Raw genomic sequence first — 20,558 nt, 5'->3', positions numbered from 1 at the left:
TATGGGTGGTGGGGGAAGACGTGGCCATGACGATATATGAGAGCACGTCTGTCTTTAACACAGTTTCACTGACTGAGTTATATTGAGTTACACGCCAGGGTCAATACGGTGTGTGTGTGTGTGTGTGTGTGGGTGTGTGTGTGTGTGTGTGTGTGTGTGTGTGTGTGTGTGTGTGTGTGTGTGTGTGTGTGTGTGTGTGTGTGTGTGTGTGTGTGTGTGTGTGTGTGTGTGTGAAAAACAGGGTCAACATAGAGTAATGAGGAAATGCTTTGTCTCAGGTTACACTCGTCTATTGGTTTAGAAGAAGCCAGTATGACGCCTGGTTTCAGACTGAGGCCTACATGTCATTACTACCTTTAACTAGAGGCATCATGGAGCTAATCATGTTGAGGCGCCACCGAGGGCCAAAGTCAATATCTGTGATTTAACTCTGTGTAAAAGAAAATCAAGAAACAACTACATTTTGTTATTTTTTGTTTCTAAAGGAAAAATATGTTTTATTCTTCAGATTGATGAAATTGAGGGGGCATGTGTTGCTCGTTTTGAAGGACCCAACAGCCCAGCTGAGCTGCAGTTGATTCAGAGTAATAGTGATGTAGCCTAATAATCTATGTCAATGGCAATAACAATTTAATAGAAATATTCAGGGATGGGCCTCCCAAGTGGCACAGCGGTCTAAGGCACTGCATCGCAGTGCTTGAGGCGTCACTACAGACCCGGGTTTGATCCCAGGCTGTGTCGTGACCGGGAGTCCCATTGGGTGGTGTACAATTGGCCCAGCCTCGTCCGGGTTAGGGGAGGATTTAGCCAGGGGGGCTTAACTTGGCTCATTGCGCTCTAGCGACTCCTTGTGGCGGGCCGGGTGCCTGCAGGCTGACTTCGGTCGTCAGTTGAACAGTGTTTCCTCTGACACATTGGTGTGGCTGGCTTCCGGGTTAAGTGGGCGGGTGTTAAGAAGCGCGATTAGGCAGGTCATGTTTCGGAGGACGCATGACTCGACCTTCGCCTCTCCCAAGCCTGTTGGGGAGTCGCAGCGATGAGACAAGATTATAATTGGATATCATGAAAATTGGGGAGAAAATGGGAGTAACAATACAAAAAATATTCAGGGTTCGCCATGTACACTTTCCTTTGTTGCAAAGCAATACCCCTAAAAATGGATATAAGTATATTCTATTTCTTTCTAATGTTCGTGAGAGAAAACAAATCACTGAATATTTCAAATGTAGTCCCATGTAGCTCAGTTGGTAGAGCCTGGCGTTTGCAACGCCAGGGTTGTGGGTTCGTTTTCCACGGGGGACCAGTATGAAAAAAAATATGTATGCACTCACTAACTGTAAGTCGCTCTGGATAAAAGCGTCTGCTAAAATGACTTAAATGTAAATGAATTCAGGATATAAAAAAATATTAAAAATAAGGTCAAAATCACATGGATGCCTGTTAGCGGTTGTTGTGATATTATTTTATATTTGTCATGATGATCCATCCCGCTCCTCGAGCTGAACCCCCCCCCCTCTTTGTGTTTACACATCCGGGTTTCCCAGATAGCAACACGTTCCCGCTTGTCACCAGTTACCACAGCCACAAAGTCAAAAAGGCTATATCACAAAAATGAATGAAAACATAAATGTGCTTTTTGGTCTTAATTTAAGGTTGGGTTAGGCATAAGGTTAGTCGTGTGGTTAAGGTTAGGGTTAAGGTTAGGTTTAAAAACAAATTTTAAGAAGATAAATTGTGGAAATGGGCGGGGTTTAACCATATTTATGACGTTGTGGCTGTGGTAACTAGTGACGACCCCCCATTCTCCAATCAGGAGCCATTTTGTACACAGATCTCTAACATGCTTGTACACTCCGAGCCTAGGCTATGATTATCTAGTAGCTAGAGTACGTGTGAAACGGAATCGGGACCCAACTCCGCAAATGTTGAATTTACTAGTGCACACCGGTTGCTAAAAAGTATTGTTTGTCTCTAACGGTCCTGCTACGGTGTTGTGCCGCCACTGCAGCACCGAGGCTACCGACCGACACGCTGTGGCTGCATGGGATCGGAGAAGCCCGTGGTTATTGAGTATTGTGATGTTGGACTGATGTCGGGACGATCTCCGGTTTAAATGTTCGCGACGGGAAAAGGAGAAAGTCTTCCCTGTCATCTATTAATACGGGAACATAATGGCTTTTTCCTGGCTGAGTTGTTCACTTCTCCTGGGAACTTTGTGTGCAGGTAAGAAACGCCGCGTCCATTGTACCCATTGATGAAACCGCAACATTTGCAACGTATTCAACAAACATCTTTTGGCATAACTGGTAGCCTAGTTTCCCCCTTTATTTAGTTGTTGTCGAGGCACGTGTTTTCAAGTTGTATTTCTCTTCACATGGATATGTTTCTTGCTATTTTCATTTGCAGTGAAATGATTCAATCGATTGCTGTCATTGGATGTGGTCTTCCAATATCCTGCTTTCCATAGATTGACGATTCATTTTTTTATTTCGGCTATAGCCTACTCTGACGGAAAGCTGTTGCTGTGTGTGTAGGCCTAGGTGTGTGTTTGTGTCGAAACGGGATCATTCAGAGAATTGTTTCGTTGTGTTTTGTTCCCCATGGTGACCTGTGCAGATTCACAACTATAAAACAATGGATGGATCATCTACACTGAACGAACATATAAACGCAACATGTAAAGTGTTGGTCCCAGGTTTCATGAGCTTAAATAAAATATCCCAGAAATTATCCATACAAACAAAAAGCTAATTTCTTTCAAATGTTGTGCACAAATTTGTTTACATCCCTGTTAGTGAGCATTTCTTCTTTGCCAATATAATCCATCCACCTGACAGGTGTGGCATATCAAGAAGCTGATTAAACAGCATGATCATTACACAGGTGCACCTTGTGCTGGCGACAATAAAAGGCCACTCTGAAATGTGCAGTTTTGTAACACAGCACAATGCCACAGATGTCTCAAGTTTTGAGGGAGCGTGCAATTGGCATGCTGACTGCAGGAATGTCCACCAGAGCTGTTGCAAGATAATTTTATATTCATTTATCTACCGTAAGCCACCTCCAATGTCGTTTTAGAGAATTTGGCAGTACGTCCAACCGGCCTCACAATCACACACCACGTGTAACAACGCCAGCCCAGGACCTCCACATCCGGCTTCTTCACCTGCGGGATCGTCTGAGACCAGCCACCCGGACAGGTGATTAAACTGTGGGTTTGCACAACTGAAGAATTTCTGCACAAACTGTCAGGAACAAAATGCCAAGCGTCGGCTGGAGTGGTGTAAAGCTTGCCGCCATTGGACTCTGGTTCGGGCAAGGTCCCTTAGTTCCAGTGAAGGGAAATCTTAACGCTACAGCATACAATGACATTCTAGACGATTCTGTGCTTCCAATTTTGTGGCAACAGTTTGGGGAAGGCCCTTTCCTGTTTCAGCATGACAATACTCCCGTGCACAAAGCGAGGTCCATACAGAAATGGTTTATTGATATCGGTGTGGAAGAACTTGACTGGCCTGCACAGAGCCCATTGAACACCTTTGGGATGAATTGGAACGCCGACTGCGAGCCAGGCCTAATCGCCCAACATCAGTGCCCGACCTCAATAATGCTCTTGTGGCTGAATGGAATCAAGTCCCCGCGGCAATGTTCCAACATCTAGTGGAAAGCCTTCCCAGAAGAGAGGAGGCTGTTATAGCAACAAAGGGGGGACCAACTCCATATTAATGCCAATGATTTTGGAATGAGATGTTTGACGACCAGTTGTTACTTTTTGTTCAATGTAGTTTGTTTTCATCGGTACACCATTTATCAGGCTGGCTACATTTACATTTTAGTCATTTAGCAGACACTCTTATCCAGAGCGACTTACAGTTAGTGAGTGCATACATTTTCATAGTGGCCCCACGTGGGAATCGAACCCACAACCCTGGCGTTGCAAACGCCATGCTCTACCAACTGAGCTACACGGTTACCCCTCAAGCACTGTCTTTATGTAAAATATATTCCCATTAATGTACATAATGTGTTTAATAACTGGTCTATAGAAGTGGAAAACAGATTATGACCACACAGTAGGGGGGCTAAGGTTCTTCTAAACAGTCAATTATGATGTTGTATACCATTGATGTTATACATGTGTAATAAATGGTCTATAGACTAAGACAGATTATGACTAGGCATAGTAAATCATAGTAAGCACTTTCTCCAGAGTGGTTAAAGGCTTTTAAGGAAGCATTTCACTGTAAGGTTGTGTGGCGCATGTGGCAAATAAAATGTGATTAGATGTTATAGTAAAGGGCAGGCTTCTGTAGTGACTCGAGGGAGAAAGAGAGAGCGAGAGAGGTTGGGGGATTATTCTGTATTCTGGTAGTTAAAGTCCTCTGGTCATAGGACCACTTATCAGCAGTAGCATCAGGGATCACTGGAGAATGAGTCCATGTGTAGTACAGTATCTCGGTGTAGTATTTTAGTAGCCTGGTCGTTGACTAGCTTAGCTCTCTGTTTTAGCTCTGTGTGGTTGACTAGTTTAGCTCTCTGTTTTAGTTCTGTGTAGTTGACTAGCTTAGCTCTCTGTTTTAGTTCTGTGTAGTACGCTGGTTGTAGGCTAGCTTAGCTCTATATTTTAGCTCTGTGTAGTAGGATAGTTTAGCTCTCTGTTTTAGCTCTGTAGTATTTTTATTTATTTAGTACACTCGTTGTAGGCTAGCTTAGCTTTCTGTTTTAGCTCCGTATAGTAGGCTAGCTTAGCGCTCTGTTTTAGCTCCGTATAGTAGGCTAGCTTAGCGCTCTGTTTTAGCTCCGTATAGTAGGCTAGCTTAGCGCTCTGTTTTACCTCTGTGTAGTTGGCTAGTTTAGCGCTCTGTTTTACCTCTGTATAGTTGGCTAGCTTAGCGCTCTGTTTTAGCTCTGTGTAGTTGGCTAGCTTAGCTCTGTGTAGTAGCCTGGTAGTAGGCTATTTTAGCTCTAGTATTTTGTATTTAGTACACTGGTTGTAGGCTAGCTTAGCTTTCTGTTTTAGCTCCGTATAGTAGGCTAGTTTAGCTTTCTGTTTTAGCTCTGTATAGTAGGCTAGTTTAGCTTTCTGTTTTAGCTCCGTATAGTAGGCTAGTTTAGCTTTCTGTTTTAGCTCTCTGTTTTTACTGACTTGATATTACAGGGCCACTATAAAGGCATGTTGCAATGGTTGCAGCCCTTGTTCCTGTAGGCTAAGAGACATGTAGCCTATTCTGTTGATATAAGCATTTACAGTGCCGTTTTATTTTGATAATGTTTTCATCCGTGTGTGTGTGAGAGTGCTTGGTGTGTGTGTGTGGTCCTAGTGGGTAGATTAGGCCTAATGACGAGATGCTCATGTCTCTGCCCCAACGGCGGGAAGGCAGGCGACACGTTTAGGTCCGAAATAAGCCCATAGAAACACATTGGGCTTATTTTGGACAGATTTTGAAACCTCTCACTTTGCCTCTTCATCTCGGGTAAAAGGAATACCACCGTAGGCGGTTGGGCGGCCGGGCTCCTATAGACAGGGATTTAAAGAGACAGGCTTTATTTATTTTTTCCAGAGAACAAAGATCAGAAACATCTACATGCTACGTCCAAACCATATTATGATGACATCACTTCTGATATTTTCCTATCCACACAAAAACATTGACAGTTTTGTTGATATTTATTTTTTTCTTCACAATGAGTTCAGTTTTATTCAATAAGTGAATAAACCCACGAGAATGAAAAAGGCCTAAACCTCAACTGACATTTAAAAACGGTTAAAATGTAATGTATTTGAAAATAATTGCCTACAGGACTAAACGCTAGTGTTCTCCTCCGTTGTGGTGAAGAAGTCCTAGTCAACATGACAACTTTTCCTGCCCCAGTAGCCTATTCTACCACTGACACCACTGCTCTCAATGGGGGCTGTTTGGGGTTAGAACTCAAAGATGATTACTCTGCTCAGAGAAACTCCTTATCTTCCTTCCCAGATGTGCTCTAGTCATCTAGTTAAAGGGGCAATCTGCGATTGTTCTCCAAAATAGTGGTGGGGTGTCCTCTTTGTTGTTTGAACTGCAAATTGCCCCCCCCTTTTATTTTTTAAAGCAAAAAACTCTATAGAAGTAGCTACCTCACGCAGACAGGTTACATTGTGTGTTCCAAATAGCACCATATTCCCTATATAGTGTACTGCTTTTGACCAGGGGCCCATAGGGATTAGGGTGCCATTTGGAACGCACACAGTCATTATCATGGTTGTGGTGTCTTCACCCGCCATATATCAAGGTGGTATAATGACGTCATTGAAGATGTTTATCGGGGTCGTGTTCAGAAGGCATCAAACAGAAGATAACTGAGTAACTATCTCTAGGCTACTTGTCCAATAGGACATGCTCATTTTGTTTTTTTTAATGGGTTCTCAGTTCATGGCGTTACCAGCTAGGTGTGAGCTGTTTTGGTGAGAGCAGCATAGAGCTACTGTATAGTATGTGGTCCTCTGTAGCTCAGCTGGTAGAGCACGGCGCTTGTAACGCCAAGGTAGTGGGTTCGATCCCCGGGACCACCCATACACAAAATGTATGCACGCATGACTGTAAGTCGCTTTGGATAAAAGCGTTTGCTAAATGGCATATTAAAATTAAATATTAAAATATTAAATATTATACAGGTAACTGCCAAAATAATGGAAACTCTTGAGTAAATGAGGGATACAAAGTATATTGAAAGCAGGTGCTTCCACACAGGTGTGGTTCCTGAGTCCATTTAAAGGGAAGATTCGCAGAATTAGGTTGCTGTTAAACATTCTGATTTTTTTTTTTCATCCTTCCAACTAAAAGTTCCAATACGACATATAAGAGTAGAACACACAAGGGAACACTCAGCAGGGAGTGAAGCCACTGTCCACATAAGACGCTAAAGACCCACATCATAGCGAGTCCTCCTATTGGACCATGTCCTTATCATCATTGATTCTGTATCACTTATGTAGCGCGCAGGATTTTAGCATAGCCCCTTTTCCACCCCTGCTGGCTTACATTTACATTTAATTACATTTAATTTATTTATTTTTCATTTTTATCATTTAGCAGACGCTCGCCCCCCCCCCCCCCCCCCCCCCCGTGTGGGAAACGAACCCACAACCCTGGCGTTGCAAGCGCCATGCTCTACCAACTGAGCTACAGGAGGCTACATGCTACCCCTACTAGCTAACCACTAGCAACCTTGAAACACAGCACATCAGCATTTCTTGTACTGTTACACAAAATCAAGATACACATTTACCTTCATAGTAGACATTGAATGTCAATCTAAGCTATAGGTAGCCACATGCTAACTAGCTAGCAGCGGTAAATCCAGGTATAATGGCTAACACAACCCATTGGCTGCCTTGATATCCTGCGAGTTATATTGGCCAATGAAGATCAGGCAGATCAGCATAATTTAAAAGACCTTGAAATAAACAATGACATTAATTCGATTTGGTATTTGGACCATTCATTTCTACAAAAATGTGCAGTGTTCTGTTGATGGAGTTGTTGTAGCTAGCTTGCGTGCTAGCTAGCGTATGCCACCCCCAAACACCATGCATCTGTCAACTGAAGCAGAGAATAGATACACTCATACATTGTTTACATGTTGAGCTATATGTTCTCCATTTAAAATGATGTCAGTAGACTATGTAATGAGGCAAACCATATACCAGATTTTGTACATGCCTTTTAAAGCTGCAATATGTAACTTTTTGGGAGACCCGACCAAATTCACATAGAAATGTGCATTATAGATCTGACATTCTCATTTGAAAGCATTTCTTAAGAAGCGGTAGATCTGTCCTATGTGCACTATTTCTATGCTACCCATTCTTAAGTTTTTTGTTTTTGTACACCAGCTGAAATTACAAAATGTTTGGTTATTGAAAATATACTTCACAGTGGTTTAGAGGGTACAATGATTTTTACACAATGACTGCTTGTTTTGAAACAAACTGAAATTAGGCAAACCTATTAGAATTTTATCAACCAGGAATGTCAGAGCGATTTCTGGTTGTATGAAAGTAAGGAGATGAGCATTACAGGTAACATTTAGAGGTTTATTTCATTTCATTAATGCTGCTCTCTCCTCTCTCTCGTCTCTCCTGTCTCTCCTCTCTCTCCTCTCTCTTGTCTCCTGTCTCTCCTGTCTCCTGTCTCTCCTCTCTCTCGTCTCCTGTCTCTCCTCTCTCTCCTCTCTCTTGTCTCCTGTCTCTCCTCTCTCTTATCTCCTGTCTCTCCTGTCTCTCGTCTCCTGTCTCTCCTCTCTCTCCTCTCTCTCCTCTCTCTTGTCTCCTGTCTCTCCACTAGGCTGGGGCCATGGCGATGTGGAGACCAGAGAGTGTGTGTACTACAATGATAACTGGCGTACAGAGCGTACCAACCAGAGTGGTGTGGAGAGGTGTGAGGGGGAGAAGGAAAAGAGACTACACTGCTACTCCTCCTGGCTCAACATCTCAGGAACCATCAAACTGGTGAAGAAAGGCTGCTGGCTGGATGACTTCAACTGCTATGACAGGTACTAGACACTACTTACCAACTGCTATGACAGGTACAAGACACTACTTACCAACTGCTATGACAGGTACAAGACACTACTTACCAACTGCTATGACAGGTACAAGACACTACTTACCAACTGCTATGCCAGGTACAAGACACTACTTACCAACTGCTATGACAGGTACTAGACACTACTTACCAACTGCTATGCCAGGTCCCAGACACTTAGTACCTTTTCCTTGTGTGTTTTGAAAAGACTCACGGGATAGGAAGCACTGGTCCTTATTCCACTTTGTGTAATAACAAAAAATGCTATGCGCCAATACTATGGCAATACAAATCAACTATGTAACATCATGATGTTACAATGGCCTTACTCAAATCAATCTAGCAGTACTGCAGACGTATGAGAGTAACATTGAAGTAATAGAATGTGTCTCTCGTCAGGCAGGAGTGTGTGTCCAGCGAAGTGAATCCCCAGGTGTTCTTCTGCTGCTGTGAGGGGAACTACTGCAACGAGGGGTTCACACACCTACCTGACCTCATCGCCGCCGGCAACAGAGGTGAGTGGACATGACCTTTGAACCCCATTCTTAAAACATCGTTTTATTTTATTTTTTAGAATCAGAACACAAATCATACAGACTGGATATCAGGCATCACAATATACCAAAAGGAAAACATTTAAATATCAATAAAGATATTGATGTTGATTGTGTTCCCTTCCACAGTGAACATCTGACTGATTTGATTTTGACCTTCTGTGATCTTTTCTCCTCACCAGTGAAAATCCGTCCCCCTCCCAGAGTGCCGTCTCTGTTGAATATCCTGGTGTACAGTCTGCTAGCTCTGTGTGTTCTGTCGCTGACCCTGCTACTGGCTCTGTGGATGTACCGACAGCGGAAACCATCCTACGGAGATGTTGACCTCCATGAGGTGAGACCACACCACTTCAACTAGTGCTGATCTAGGACCAGGTCCCCCCATGTGACCATATCATCTGATCTAGGATCAGGTCCCCCCATGTGACCATATCATCTGATCTAGGATCAGGTCCCCCCATGTGACCATATCATCTGATCTAGGATCAGGTCCCCCCATGTGACCATATCATCTGATCTAGGATCAGGTCCCCCCATGTGACCATATCATCTGATCTAGGATCAGGTCCCCCCATGTGACCATATCATCTGATCTAGGATCAGGTCCCCCCATGTGACCATATCATCTGATCTAGGATCAGGTCCCCCCATGTGACCATATCATCTGATCTAGGATCAGGTCCCCCCATGTGACCATATCATCTGATCTAGGATCAGGTCCCCCCATGTGACCATATCATCTGATCTAGGATCAGGTCCCCCATGTGACCATATCATCTGATCTAGGATCAGGTCCCCCATGTGACCATATCATCTGATCTAGGACCAGGTCCCCCCATGTGACCATATCATCTGATCTAGGACCAGGTCCCCCCATGTGACCATATCATCTGATCTAGGATCAGGTCCCCCATGTGACCATATCATCTGATCTAGGATCAGGTCCCCCATGTGACCATATCATCTGATCTAGGATCAGGTCCCCCCATGTGACCATATCATCTGATCTAGGATCAGGTCCCCCCATGTGACCATATCATCTGATCTAGGATCAGGTCCCCCCATGTGACCATATCATCTGATCTAGGATCAGGTCCCCCCATGTGACCATATCATCTGATCTAGGATCAGGTCCCCCATGTGACCATATCATCTGATCTAGGATCAGGTCCCCCCATGTGACCATATCATCTGATCTAGGATCAGGTCCCCCCATGTGACCATATCATCTGATCTAGGATCAGGTCCCCCATGTGACCATATCATCTGATCTAGGATCAGGTCCCCCCATGTGACCATATCATCTGATCTAGGATCAGGTCCCCCATGTGACCATATAATGTTATTCATCATGATCTGAAAGGCAAATTCCTTATTCATTATGATCCTATATCAGATCAAACAAGACTGTTTGAAGAAACAAAGGCTGTGTTTACACAGGAAGCCCAATTCTGATCTTTTGCCTAATTATTGGCAAAAGATCTGATCTGATTGGTCAAAAGACAAATGATTGGCAAAATATCAGAATTGGGCTGCCTGTGTAAACAAACACCCACACATAAAGAAGATCAAGGAAAGTATCAGAGAATTGATGGAATGTGATATGGAATGTGATATGGAATTGATGGAATGTGATATGGAATTGATGGAATGTGATATGGAATTGATGGAACGTGATATGGAATTGATGGAATATGATATGGAATGTGATATGGAATGTGATATGGAATTGATGGAATGTGATATGGAATGTGATATGGAATTGATGGAATGTGATATGGAATTGATGGAATGTGATATGGAATGTGATATGGAATTGATGGAATGTGATATGGAATTGATGGAATGTGATATGGAATTGATGGAACGTGATATGGAATTGATGGAATGTGATATGGAATGTGATATGGAATTGATGGAATGTGATATGGAATTGATGGAATGTGATATGGAATTGATGGAATGTGATATGGAATTGATGGAATGTGATATGGAATGTGATATGGAATTGATGGAATGTGATATGGAATGTGATATGGAATTGATGGAATGTGATATGGAATTGATGGAACGTGATATGGAATTGATGGAATGTGATATGGAATGTGATATGGAATTGATGGAATGTGATATGGAATTGATGGAATGTGATATGGAATTGATGGCATGTGATATGGAATTGATGGAATTGATGGAATGTGATATGGAATTGATGGAATGTGATATGGAATTGATGGAACGTGATATGGAATTGATGGAATGTGATATGGAATGTGATATGGAATGTGATATGGAATGTGATATGGAATTGATGGAATGTGATATGGAATTGATGGAATTGATGGAATGTGATATGGAATTGATGGAATGTGATATGGAATTGATGGAATGTGATATGGAATTGATGGAATGTGATATGGAATTGATGGAACGTGATATGGAATTGATGGAATGTGATATGGAATGTGATATGGAATGTGATATGGAATTGATGGAATGTGATATGGAATTGATGGAATGTGATATGGAATTGTTCATGAGGTTGTAGCGCTTTCTCCCCTTTCCTCTGTCTGTGTGTCAGGACCCTCGGCAAACCCCTCCCTCTCCCATGGTGGGGCTGAAGCCTCTGCAGTTACTGGAGGTGAAAGCTAGGGGGCGCTTCGGCTGTGTGTGGAAGGCTCAGCTGATGAGCGAATATGTGGCTGTAAAGGTCTTCCCTGTTCAGGTAAGACATGCAGGGCTTAAGTCTATGGCAGTAGCGTCAAACTCATTTTGGCCCCATGGGCCGCATTCGGTCTTCAACGACGTCCAGAGGGCCGCACTGAAAATGTGTTATATTTCCTCGGTAAATCTTCTATGACTGTCTAGTGGTTATTAGAGAGCCGGACAGTCAAACTGTGTGAGTCTATTGTAGGTCCATTGTCATTTCTACACAGTTTTCCATTTGGTAAAACTGATTTCTGTGGGGAGTGGACATCGATTCTAGAGGGCTGAACATGTTCTTTACTCAAACCACCCGCGGGCCGTATGTCTGACACCCCTGGTCTATGGGATATTAACATTCAGCCCTGGGTGAATACAGGTGATGGCAGAAAATGATTCCCCGCTGAACCCGGTTCTCTCTTGAGGTTTCTTCCTTCATGGGAGTTTTCCTTTTCCACCGTGCTACCGCTTCCGTTTTGTGGCTCTAGGCCGGGTTACCGGACACTACTGGTGTAAATAGAGCTTCATAAATATATTGTGATTTGATTAAAATAAATATGGGTGTGTTGCTGTATATTTCTATTATAACGCACGGTTGTATGGGTGTGCAGGACAAGCAGTCATGGCAGAATGAGAGGGATATCTTCCTGACTCCTGGTATGAGACACGAGAACCTGCTTCGTTACATCGCTGCAGAGAAACATGGCAGCAACATGGAGACTGAGCTCTGGCTCATCGTGGAGTTCCACGAACGGGTGAGAAATACATCCGATCAATTAATAATCCAATTAATCTATTTGTTTATAGAAGGGCATGTTGTGTTCATATTTTGGTCTCTTCCAGTTTGTCATGTAAGCCATAGTCAAAACCCCCTTTATCCAAGTCTGTGTGCGTCCGTGTGTGTCCAGGGTTCGTTGACTGACCATCTGAAGGGCAGTACGGTGACCTGGTCTGAAATGTGTCATATTGCTGAGACCATGTCCCGTGGTCTGGCTTACCTCCATGAAGACACACCCATCAAGGCAGAAGGTTCCAAACCCACCATCGCACACAGGTAACATCAGGTGTTCTCAAAGTCAATAACTTACCTGATTTTAGATAAACATGGTAATCTATAAAGCCTACAGGTTATATATAAACTGTGTTTCCCAGGGACTTCAAGAGTAAGAACGTGATGTTGAGAGATGATCTGACAGCCATCATCGGTGACTTTGGTCTGGCGGTCCGGTTTGAGCCGGGGAAACCTCCAGGAGACACCCACGGACAGGTAGTTTAACACACACACACACACACACAGGTCTTACGCTTACTTACTAGCCCTCTCGCTCTCCCTCTGTCTCTCGCTCTGTCTCTGTCTCTCGCTCTCCCTCTGTCTCTCGCTCTCCCTCTGTCTCTCGCTCTGTCTCTCCCTCTGTCTCTCTCTCGCTCGCTCTCTCGCTCTCCCTCTGTCGCTCTCTCGCTCTCCCTCTGTCTCTCTCGCTCTCTCTCTGTCTCTCTCTCGCTCTCTCTGTCTCTCTCTCGCTCTCCCTCTGTCTCTCGCTCTCCCTCTGTCTCTCTCTCGCTCTCTCTCTCTCGCTCTCCCTCTGTATCGCTCTCTCCCTCTCTCTCGCTCTCCCTCTGTCTCTCTCTCTCGCTCTCCCTCTGTCTCTCTCTCTCGCTCTCCCTCTGTCTCTCTCTCTGTCTCTCTCTCGCTCTCCCTCTGTCTCTCCCTCTGTCTCTCTCTCGCTCTCCCTCTGTCTCTCTCTCCCTCTGTCTCTCTCTCGCTCTCCCTCTGTCTCTCTCTCCCTCTCTCCCTCTCTCTCCCTCCCTCTGTCTCTCTCTCTCTCTCTCCCTCTCTCTCTCGCTCTCCCTCTCTCTCTCTCTCTCTCGCTCTCCCTCTGTCTCTCTCTCTCGCTCTCCCTCTGTCTCTCTCTCTCGCTCTCCCTCTGTCTCTCTCTCTGTCTCTCTCTCGCTCTCCCTCTGTCTCTCCCTCTGTCTCTCTCTCGCTCTCCCTCTGTCTCTCTCTCCCTCTGTCTCTCTCTCGCTCTCCCTCTGTCTCTCTCTCCCTCTCTCCCTCTCTCTCCCTCCCTCTGTCTCTCTCTCTCTCTCTCCCTCTCTCTCTCGCTCTCCCTCTCTCTCTCTCTCTCTCGCTCTCCCTCTGTCTCTCGCTCTCCCTCTGTCTCTCTCTCTCTCCCTCTGTATCGCTCTCCCTCTGTCTCTCTCTCTCTTCCTCTCTCTCGCTCTCCCTCTGTCTCTCTCTCTCTGTCTCTCTCTCTCTCCCTCTCTCTCGCTCTCTCTCTCCCTCCTCCAGGTGGGTACGTGGCGATACATGGCCCCTGAGGTTCTAGAGGGGGCTATAAACTTCCAGAGAGACTCCTTCCTGAGGATAGATATGTACGCTATGGGGCTGGTGCTTTGGGAACTGGTGTCACGATGCATCGCCACAGACGGTGAGAATCACTGCTGTGTGTGTGTGACGGGTAGGATGCTCAGGATCCCCCTGTTACAAACACGTTTCTATAGCTCTTTGTCAAGTGCTAGACCACACCCCCTCCGTCTCTGTTTGATATCTAATATATATTTTCATATGTGCCATATGTCTACCTTGTTTTAGTTTCTGTATAAACAGTGTATTTTACTAATAATAAACAGCCTATCAATAAGTTGTAAAGCCTTAATATAACGTTTTCCTGTCTCTCTCAGGTGCCGTAGGGGAGTACATGCTTCCGTTTGAGGAGGAGATTGGCCAGCACACGTCTCTAGGGGACCTTCAGGATGTGGTGGTTCACAAGAAGATGAGACCGGTCTTCAAGGACACCTGGCTCAAACACCCTGTCAGTAACACTGGGATAAAATACTGGGGTAGTACACTGGGATAGTACACTGGGATAAAATACTAGGGTAGTACACTGGGATAAAATACTGGGATAGTACACTGGGATAAAATACTGGGATAGTACACTGGGATAAAATACTGGGTTAGTACACTGGGGTAAAATACTGTGATAGTACACTAGGGTGGTACACCACCCTGGTCCTCCAGTACCCCCCCACCCTGGTCCTCCAGTACCCCCCCACCCTGGTCCTCCAGTACCCCAACACCCTGGTCCTCCAGTACCCCCCAACACCCTGGTCCTCCAGTACCCCCCACCACCCTGGTCCTCCAGTACCCCCCCACCACCCTGGTCCTCCAGTACCCCCCACCACCCTGGTCCTCCAGTACCCCCCACCACCCTGGTCCTCCAGTACCCCCCCCCACCCTGGTCCTCCAGTACCCCTCCACCCTGGTCCTCCAGTACCCCCCCCCCCCCAACACCCTGGTCCTCCAGTACCCCCCCACCACCCTGGTCCTCCAGTACCCCCCACCACCCTGGTCCTCCAGTACCCCCCACCACCCTGGTCCTCCAGTACCCCCCCCCCCCCCAACACCCTGGTCCTCCAGTACCCCCCACCACCCTGGTCCTCCAGTACCCCCCCCCCCCAACACCCTGGTCCTCCAGTACCCCCCAACACCCTGGTCCTCCAGTACCCCCCCAACACCCTGGTCCTCCAGTACCCCCCCACCACCCTGGTCCTCCAGTACCCCCCACCACCCTGGTCCTCCAGTACCCCCCCAACACCCTGGTCCTCCAGTACCCCCCACCACCCTGGTCCTCCAGTACCCCCCCCCCCCCCCCACCACCCTGGTCCTCCAGTACCCCCCCACCACCCTGGTCCTCCAGTACCCCCCACCACCCTGGTCCTCCAGTACCCCCCCAACACCCTGGTCCTCCAGTACCCCCCCCCAACACCCTGGTCCTCCAGTACCCCCCCCCCCCCCAACACCCTGGTCCTCCAGTACCCCCCCCCCCCCCCCCCCAACACCCTGGTCCTCCAGTACCCCCCCCCACCCCCCACCACCCTGGTCCTCCAGTACCCCCCCAACACCCTGGTCCTCCAGTACCCCCCACCACCCTGGTCCTCCAGTACCCCCCACCACCCTGGTCCTCCAGTACCCCCCCCCCCAACACCCTGGTCCTCCAGTACCCCCCACCACCTTGGTCCTCCAGTACCCCCCCCACCACCACCCTGGTCCTCCAGTACCCCCCCCCCCCCCCAACACCCTGGTCCTCCAGTACCCCCCCCCCCCCCCCAACACCCTGGTCCTCCAGTACCCCCCCCCCCCCCACCACCCTGGTCCTCCAGTACCCCCCCCAACACCCTGGTCCTCCAGTACCCCCCCAACACCCTGGTCCTCCAGTACCCCCCCAACACCCTGGTCCTCCAGTACCCCCCACCACCCTGGTCCTCCAGTACCCCCCACCACCCTGGTCCTCCAGTACCCCCCCAACACCCTGGTCCTCCAGTACCCCCCCCCCCCCCCCCCCCCCAACACCCTGGTCCTCCAGTACCCCCCCCCCCCCAACACCCTGGTCCTCCAGTACCCCCCCCCCCCCCCCCACCACCTTGGTCCTCCAGTACCCCCCCCCCCACCACCCTGGTCCTCCAGTACCCCCCCCCCACCCTGGTCCTCCAGTACCCCCCCACCCTGGTCCTCCAGTACCCCCCCCCCCCAACACCCTGGTCCTCCAGTACCCCCCCACCACCCTGGTCCTCCAGTACCCCCCACCACCCTGGTCCTCCAGTACCCCCCACCACCCTGGTCCTCCAGTACCCCCCCCCCCCCAACACCCTGGTCCTCCAGTACCCCCCACCACCCTGGTCCTCCAGTACCCCCCCCCCCAACACCCTGGTCCTCCAGTACCCCCCAACACCCTGGTCCTCCAGTACCCCCCCACCACCCTGGTCCTCCAGTACCCCCCCACCATCCTGGTCCTCCAGTACCCCCCACCACCCTGGTCCTCCAGTACCCCCCCAACACCCTGGTCCTCCAGTACCCCCCACCACCCTGGTCCTCCAGTACCCCCCCCCCCCACCACCCTGGTCCTCCAGTACCCCCCCAACACCCTGGTCCTCCAGTACCCCCCACCACCTTGGTCCTCCAGTACCCCCCCCACCACCACCCTGGTCCTCCAGTACCCCCCCCCCCCCCCCCAACACCCTGGTCCTCCAGTACCCCCCCCCCCCCCCCCCAACACCCTGGTCCTCCAGTACCCCCCACCACCCTGGTCCTCCAGTACCCCCCCCCCCCCCCCACCACCCTGGTCCTCCAGTACCCCCCCAACACCCTGGTCCTCCAGTACCCCCCCAACACCCTGGTACCCCCCACCACCCTGGTCCTCCAGTACCCCCCCACCACCCTGGTCCTCCAGTACCCCCCCAGCACCCTGGTCCTCCAGTACCCCCCCCCCCCCCCCCAACACCCTGGTCCTCCAGTACCCCCCCCCCCCCCCCCAACACCCTGGTCCTCCAGTACCCCCCCCCCCCCCCCCACCACCCTGGTCCTCCAGTACCCCCCCCCACCACCCTGGTCCTCCAGTACCCCCCCAACACCCTGGTCCTCCAGTACCCCCCCCCCCCCCCCAACACCCTGGTCCTCCAGTACCCCCCCCCCCCCCCACCACCCTGGTCCTCCAGTACCCCCCCCCCAACACCCTGGTCCTCCAGTACCCCCCACCACCTTGGTCCTCCAGTACCCCCCCCCACCACCACCCTGGTCCTCCAGTACCCCCCCCCCCCAACACCCTGGTCCTCCAGTACCCCCCCCCCCCCACCACCCTGGTCCTCCAGTACCCCCCACCACCCTGGTCCTCCAGTACCCCCCCAACACCCTGGTCCTCCAGTACCCCCCACCACCCTGGTCCTCCAGTACCCCCCCCCCCCCCACCACCCTGGTCCTCCAGTACCCCCCCAACACCCTGGTCCTCCAGTACCCCCCCAACACCCTGGTCCTCCAGTACCCCCCCAACACCCTGGTCCTCCAGTACCCCCCACCACCCTGGTCCTCCAGTACCCCCCCACCACCCTGGTCCTCCAGTACCCCCCCACCACCCTGGTCCTCCAGTACCCCCCCACCAACACCCTGGTCCTCCAGTACCCCCCCCCCCAACACCCTGGTCCTCCAGTACCCCCCCCCCCCCCCAACACCCTGGTCCTCCAGTACCCCCCCACCACCCTGGTCCTCCAGTACCCCCCCAACACCCTGTTCCTCCAGTACCCCCCACCACCCTGGTCCTCCAGTACCCCCCACCACCCTGGTCCTCCAGTACCCCCCCCCCCCCCAACACCCTGGTCCTCCAGTACCCACCACCCTGGTCCTCCAGTACCCCCCCCCCCCCCCCCCCCCCCCCCAACACCCTGGTCCTCCAGTACCCCCCACCACCTTGGTCCTCCAGTACCCCCCCCACCACCACCCTGGTCCTCCAGTACCCCCCCCCCCCCAACACCCTGGTCCTCCAGTACCCCCCCCCCCCCCCCCCCAACACCCTGGTCCTCCAGTACCCCCCACCACCTTGGTCCTCCAGTACCCCCCCCCACCACCACCCTGGTCCTCCAGTACCCCCCCCCCCCACCACCCTGGTCCTCCAGTACCCCCCCCCCCCCCCACCAGCACTCATTTTAGTTGTAGTCCCTCCATAAACTCACCTGATTCAACTCATGTTTAGTTGACCAGTTGAATCAGGTGTTTTTTATATTCAACTCTTTGGGGACTTCAAAAAATCGTTTTATCCTTTGTGCTGTATTTCCTGTAACCTCCTGCGTGTGTGTCGGTGCTACAGGGTCTATCTCAGCTGTGTGAGACCATAGAGGAGTGTTGGGACCATGACGCCGAGGCTCGTCTCTCCGCCGGCTGTGTCGAGGAACGCATCTCCCAGATCACCAGGACAACCGTCAGCACTACCTCAGACTGCCCAGTCTCCATAGTAACGTCAGTAACCGACGACGACGACCTACCTCCCAAAGAATCCAGCGCCTGAGTTCTGTGTTATTATGACATCACAGCAGTGACATCATCACGGAAGTGGAACAAGCGACAGTTGATGCTCCTGACTTTTCCAGCCTAAAAAATGGTTTTTAAACAACTTGAATACAGCTGCTATTTTTATCATCTTCGTATTGGTGGTGTTGTTTTTAAGGGTTTTATGTTTTGTTTAGTTTTTTTTATTCTGGATCAAGTCGATTCTTCTCTTCCATCAGTCTTCTGTAGTTTTCTCTGAGAAACAACTATGACAGAAATAAGCTATATGGTGGACAAGACATCTCTAAGACATTAACTTGTCAAATCTTCTATTCGGTCAATACCTCATGTTGTGTTTAGTGGGTTCTATTATTACCTCACTCTGTCGTCTGGGCAAGATGGCGGCCAGCCAAAGAAAGCTAACCGTATTCCAAACCTCTGACGATACATTACACACCACACAGTCTGGACGATACACAGTGTAGACACACACACACACACACACACACAGCCTGGAACGATACACACACACACTAGATAAACACACACACACTCAGCCTGGAACGATAGCCTACACACTGTAGATACACACGACTCATGTCAGAGGAACCACGAGACTGTTCAACATATTTATCTTCCTCGGGATGAAACGTCGCTCTTTACTCAGCCTTATGTTGTCCATCTTTGTTTGGCTACGAACACCTTGAAATAACGACACCGACAGCCTGAACCAGGCCTAACAGTAGAGTAGTAATAATAATAATAATATGCCGTTTAGCAGACGCTTTTATCCAAAGCGACTTACAGTCATGTGCGCATCAATTTTTACGTATGGGTGGTCCCGGGGATCGAACCCACTACCCTGGCGTTACAAGCGCCGTGCTCTACCAGCTGAGCTACAGAGGAGCACAGCATTTACAGTTAGCTAGGGGGGCAAGACGGCCCGGACGCCCCGGAGTAATAACATTGGATGAACGGACTTGGAAAGGATCTGGACAAAATACTACCTCTCAGGATTCCAGCCTATTAGAACATTTTATACACGTAGAGAAGCCAAGCTATCTGTGTTGGACGATATAGCTGGGTTTTTATTTGAAACACCTTCGCCAATACCCGGCATTACTAAATGCAATCTGAAACTGAAATGTTATGTTACACGTTCTGGATGTGATTTTTTTTTTGTGTGCTTGTGGAATAGAATGAGAGGATTTTTTTTTTTTTTTGAAGCTGTGAATAAGTATTTGTTATTGATTCTCAGTCACAAGGGCCATGCTTGAGTTAATATCTCTGTCTGCTCAGTAGACTCCGTCTCACACCAGTTTCACAAATCTATGATTTCCAGTCTTTCATTTTGGAAACAATTGTCTGACTTGTGAGACTAAGTTTCAGTTGCCTCGGCAACCTGTATGTCATGCAAGGAAAAACTAAACTCAGTGGCTGCCTTGGTTTCAACTGCATACAAGACTAGCCTGGTTCCAGAACTGTTTGCGCTGCCTTGCCAACTCTTATGGTCAAAACATCACAAACACACCTGGAACCAGGCTAATATGACCAGACCATAACATACCAGTGAATGTCCACACAATGCTGCTGATACAGTCACTGCCAGGGTTGGGATCCAGGGGCGGACTGGCATTTCGGGCAAATTCCATATGGGCTGGTCCATTTTTAGCCCGGTATGGCCTGTCTAACTTGTTGTATTGCGCAAAATGATCATTATCTGGCTAATAATGGGGGGCCTAAAGGAAAGAGATGGGCTGGTGTGGGGGGGCCTTGAAGTAGAAGTCTGCGCAGGACTGATTTTATTAATTCCGCCCATACCTGCTGGCTTTCTGTCCGACTCCCACCCGCTACCACAAGACCTGGTCCCGAACCCAACCGCAGTCCAGCAATGTCACTTTAGGCGTATCTGATGAA

At 49.0% G+C, this 20,558-nt stretch overlaps 1 protein-coding gene across 1 annotated transcript; it reads left to right on the top strand.

Moving 5' to 3' along the window:
• Positions 1–1,873: 1,873 nt before the first annotated feature.
• Positions 1,874–19,481, top strand: LOC311118865 (activin receptor type-2B-like). The gene is made up of 11 exons (XM_084193630.1): positions 1,874–2,223; positions 8,328–8,535; positions 8,967–9,082; positions 9,304–9,455; positions 11,703–11,846; positions 12,436–12,579; positions 12,733–12,878; positions 12,977–13,091; positions 14,115–14,253; positions 14,507–14,637; positions 18,463–19,481. The coding sequence occupies exons 1-11, from the start codon at positions 2,172–2,174 to the stop codon at positions 18,658–18,660; spliced, it is 1,545 nt and encodes a 514-aa protein (XP_084049756.1). The 5' UTR covers positions 1,874–2,171; the 3' UTR covers positions 18,661–19,481.
• Positions 19,482–20,558: the final 1,077 nt, after the last annotated feature.

This window comes from Coregonus lavaretus, assembly GCF_964263955.1.
Source record: "Coregonus lavaretus genome assembly, contig: HAP1_SCAFFOLD_611, whole genome shotgun sequence".
Classification (NCBI taxonomy): domain Eukaryota; kingdom Metazoa; phylum Chordata; class Actinopteri; order Salmoniformes; family Salmonidae; genus Coregonus; species Coregonus lavaretus.
This window is presented reverse-complemented; position numbering and strand designations above follow the sequence as displayed.

Bases quoted from the DNA above. Each gene is read 5' to 3' on its own strand.
- LOC311118865 (XM_084193630.1), top strand. From the start codon at position 2,172: ATGGCTTTTTCCTGGCTGAGTTGTTCACTTCTCCTGGGAACTTTGTGT. The intron at 12,580-12,732 runs GTGAGAAATACA...GTGTGTGTCCAG, and splicing joins TCGTGGAGTTCCACGAACGG to GGTTCGTTGACTGACCATCT. The intron at 14,638-18,462 runs GTCAGTAACACT...TCGGTGCTACAG, and splicing joins ACACCTGGCTCAAACACCCT to GGTCTATCTCAGCTGTGTGA.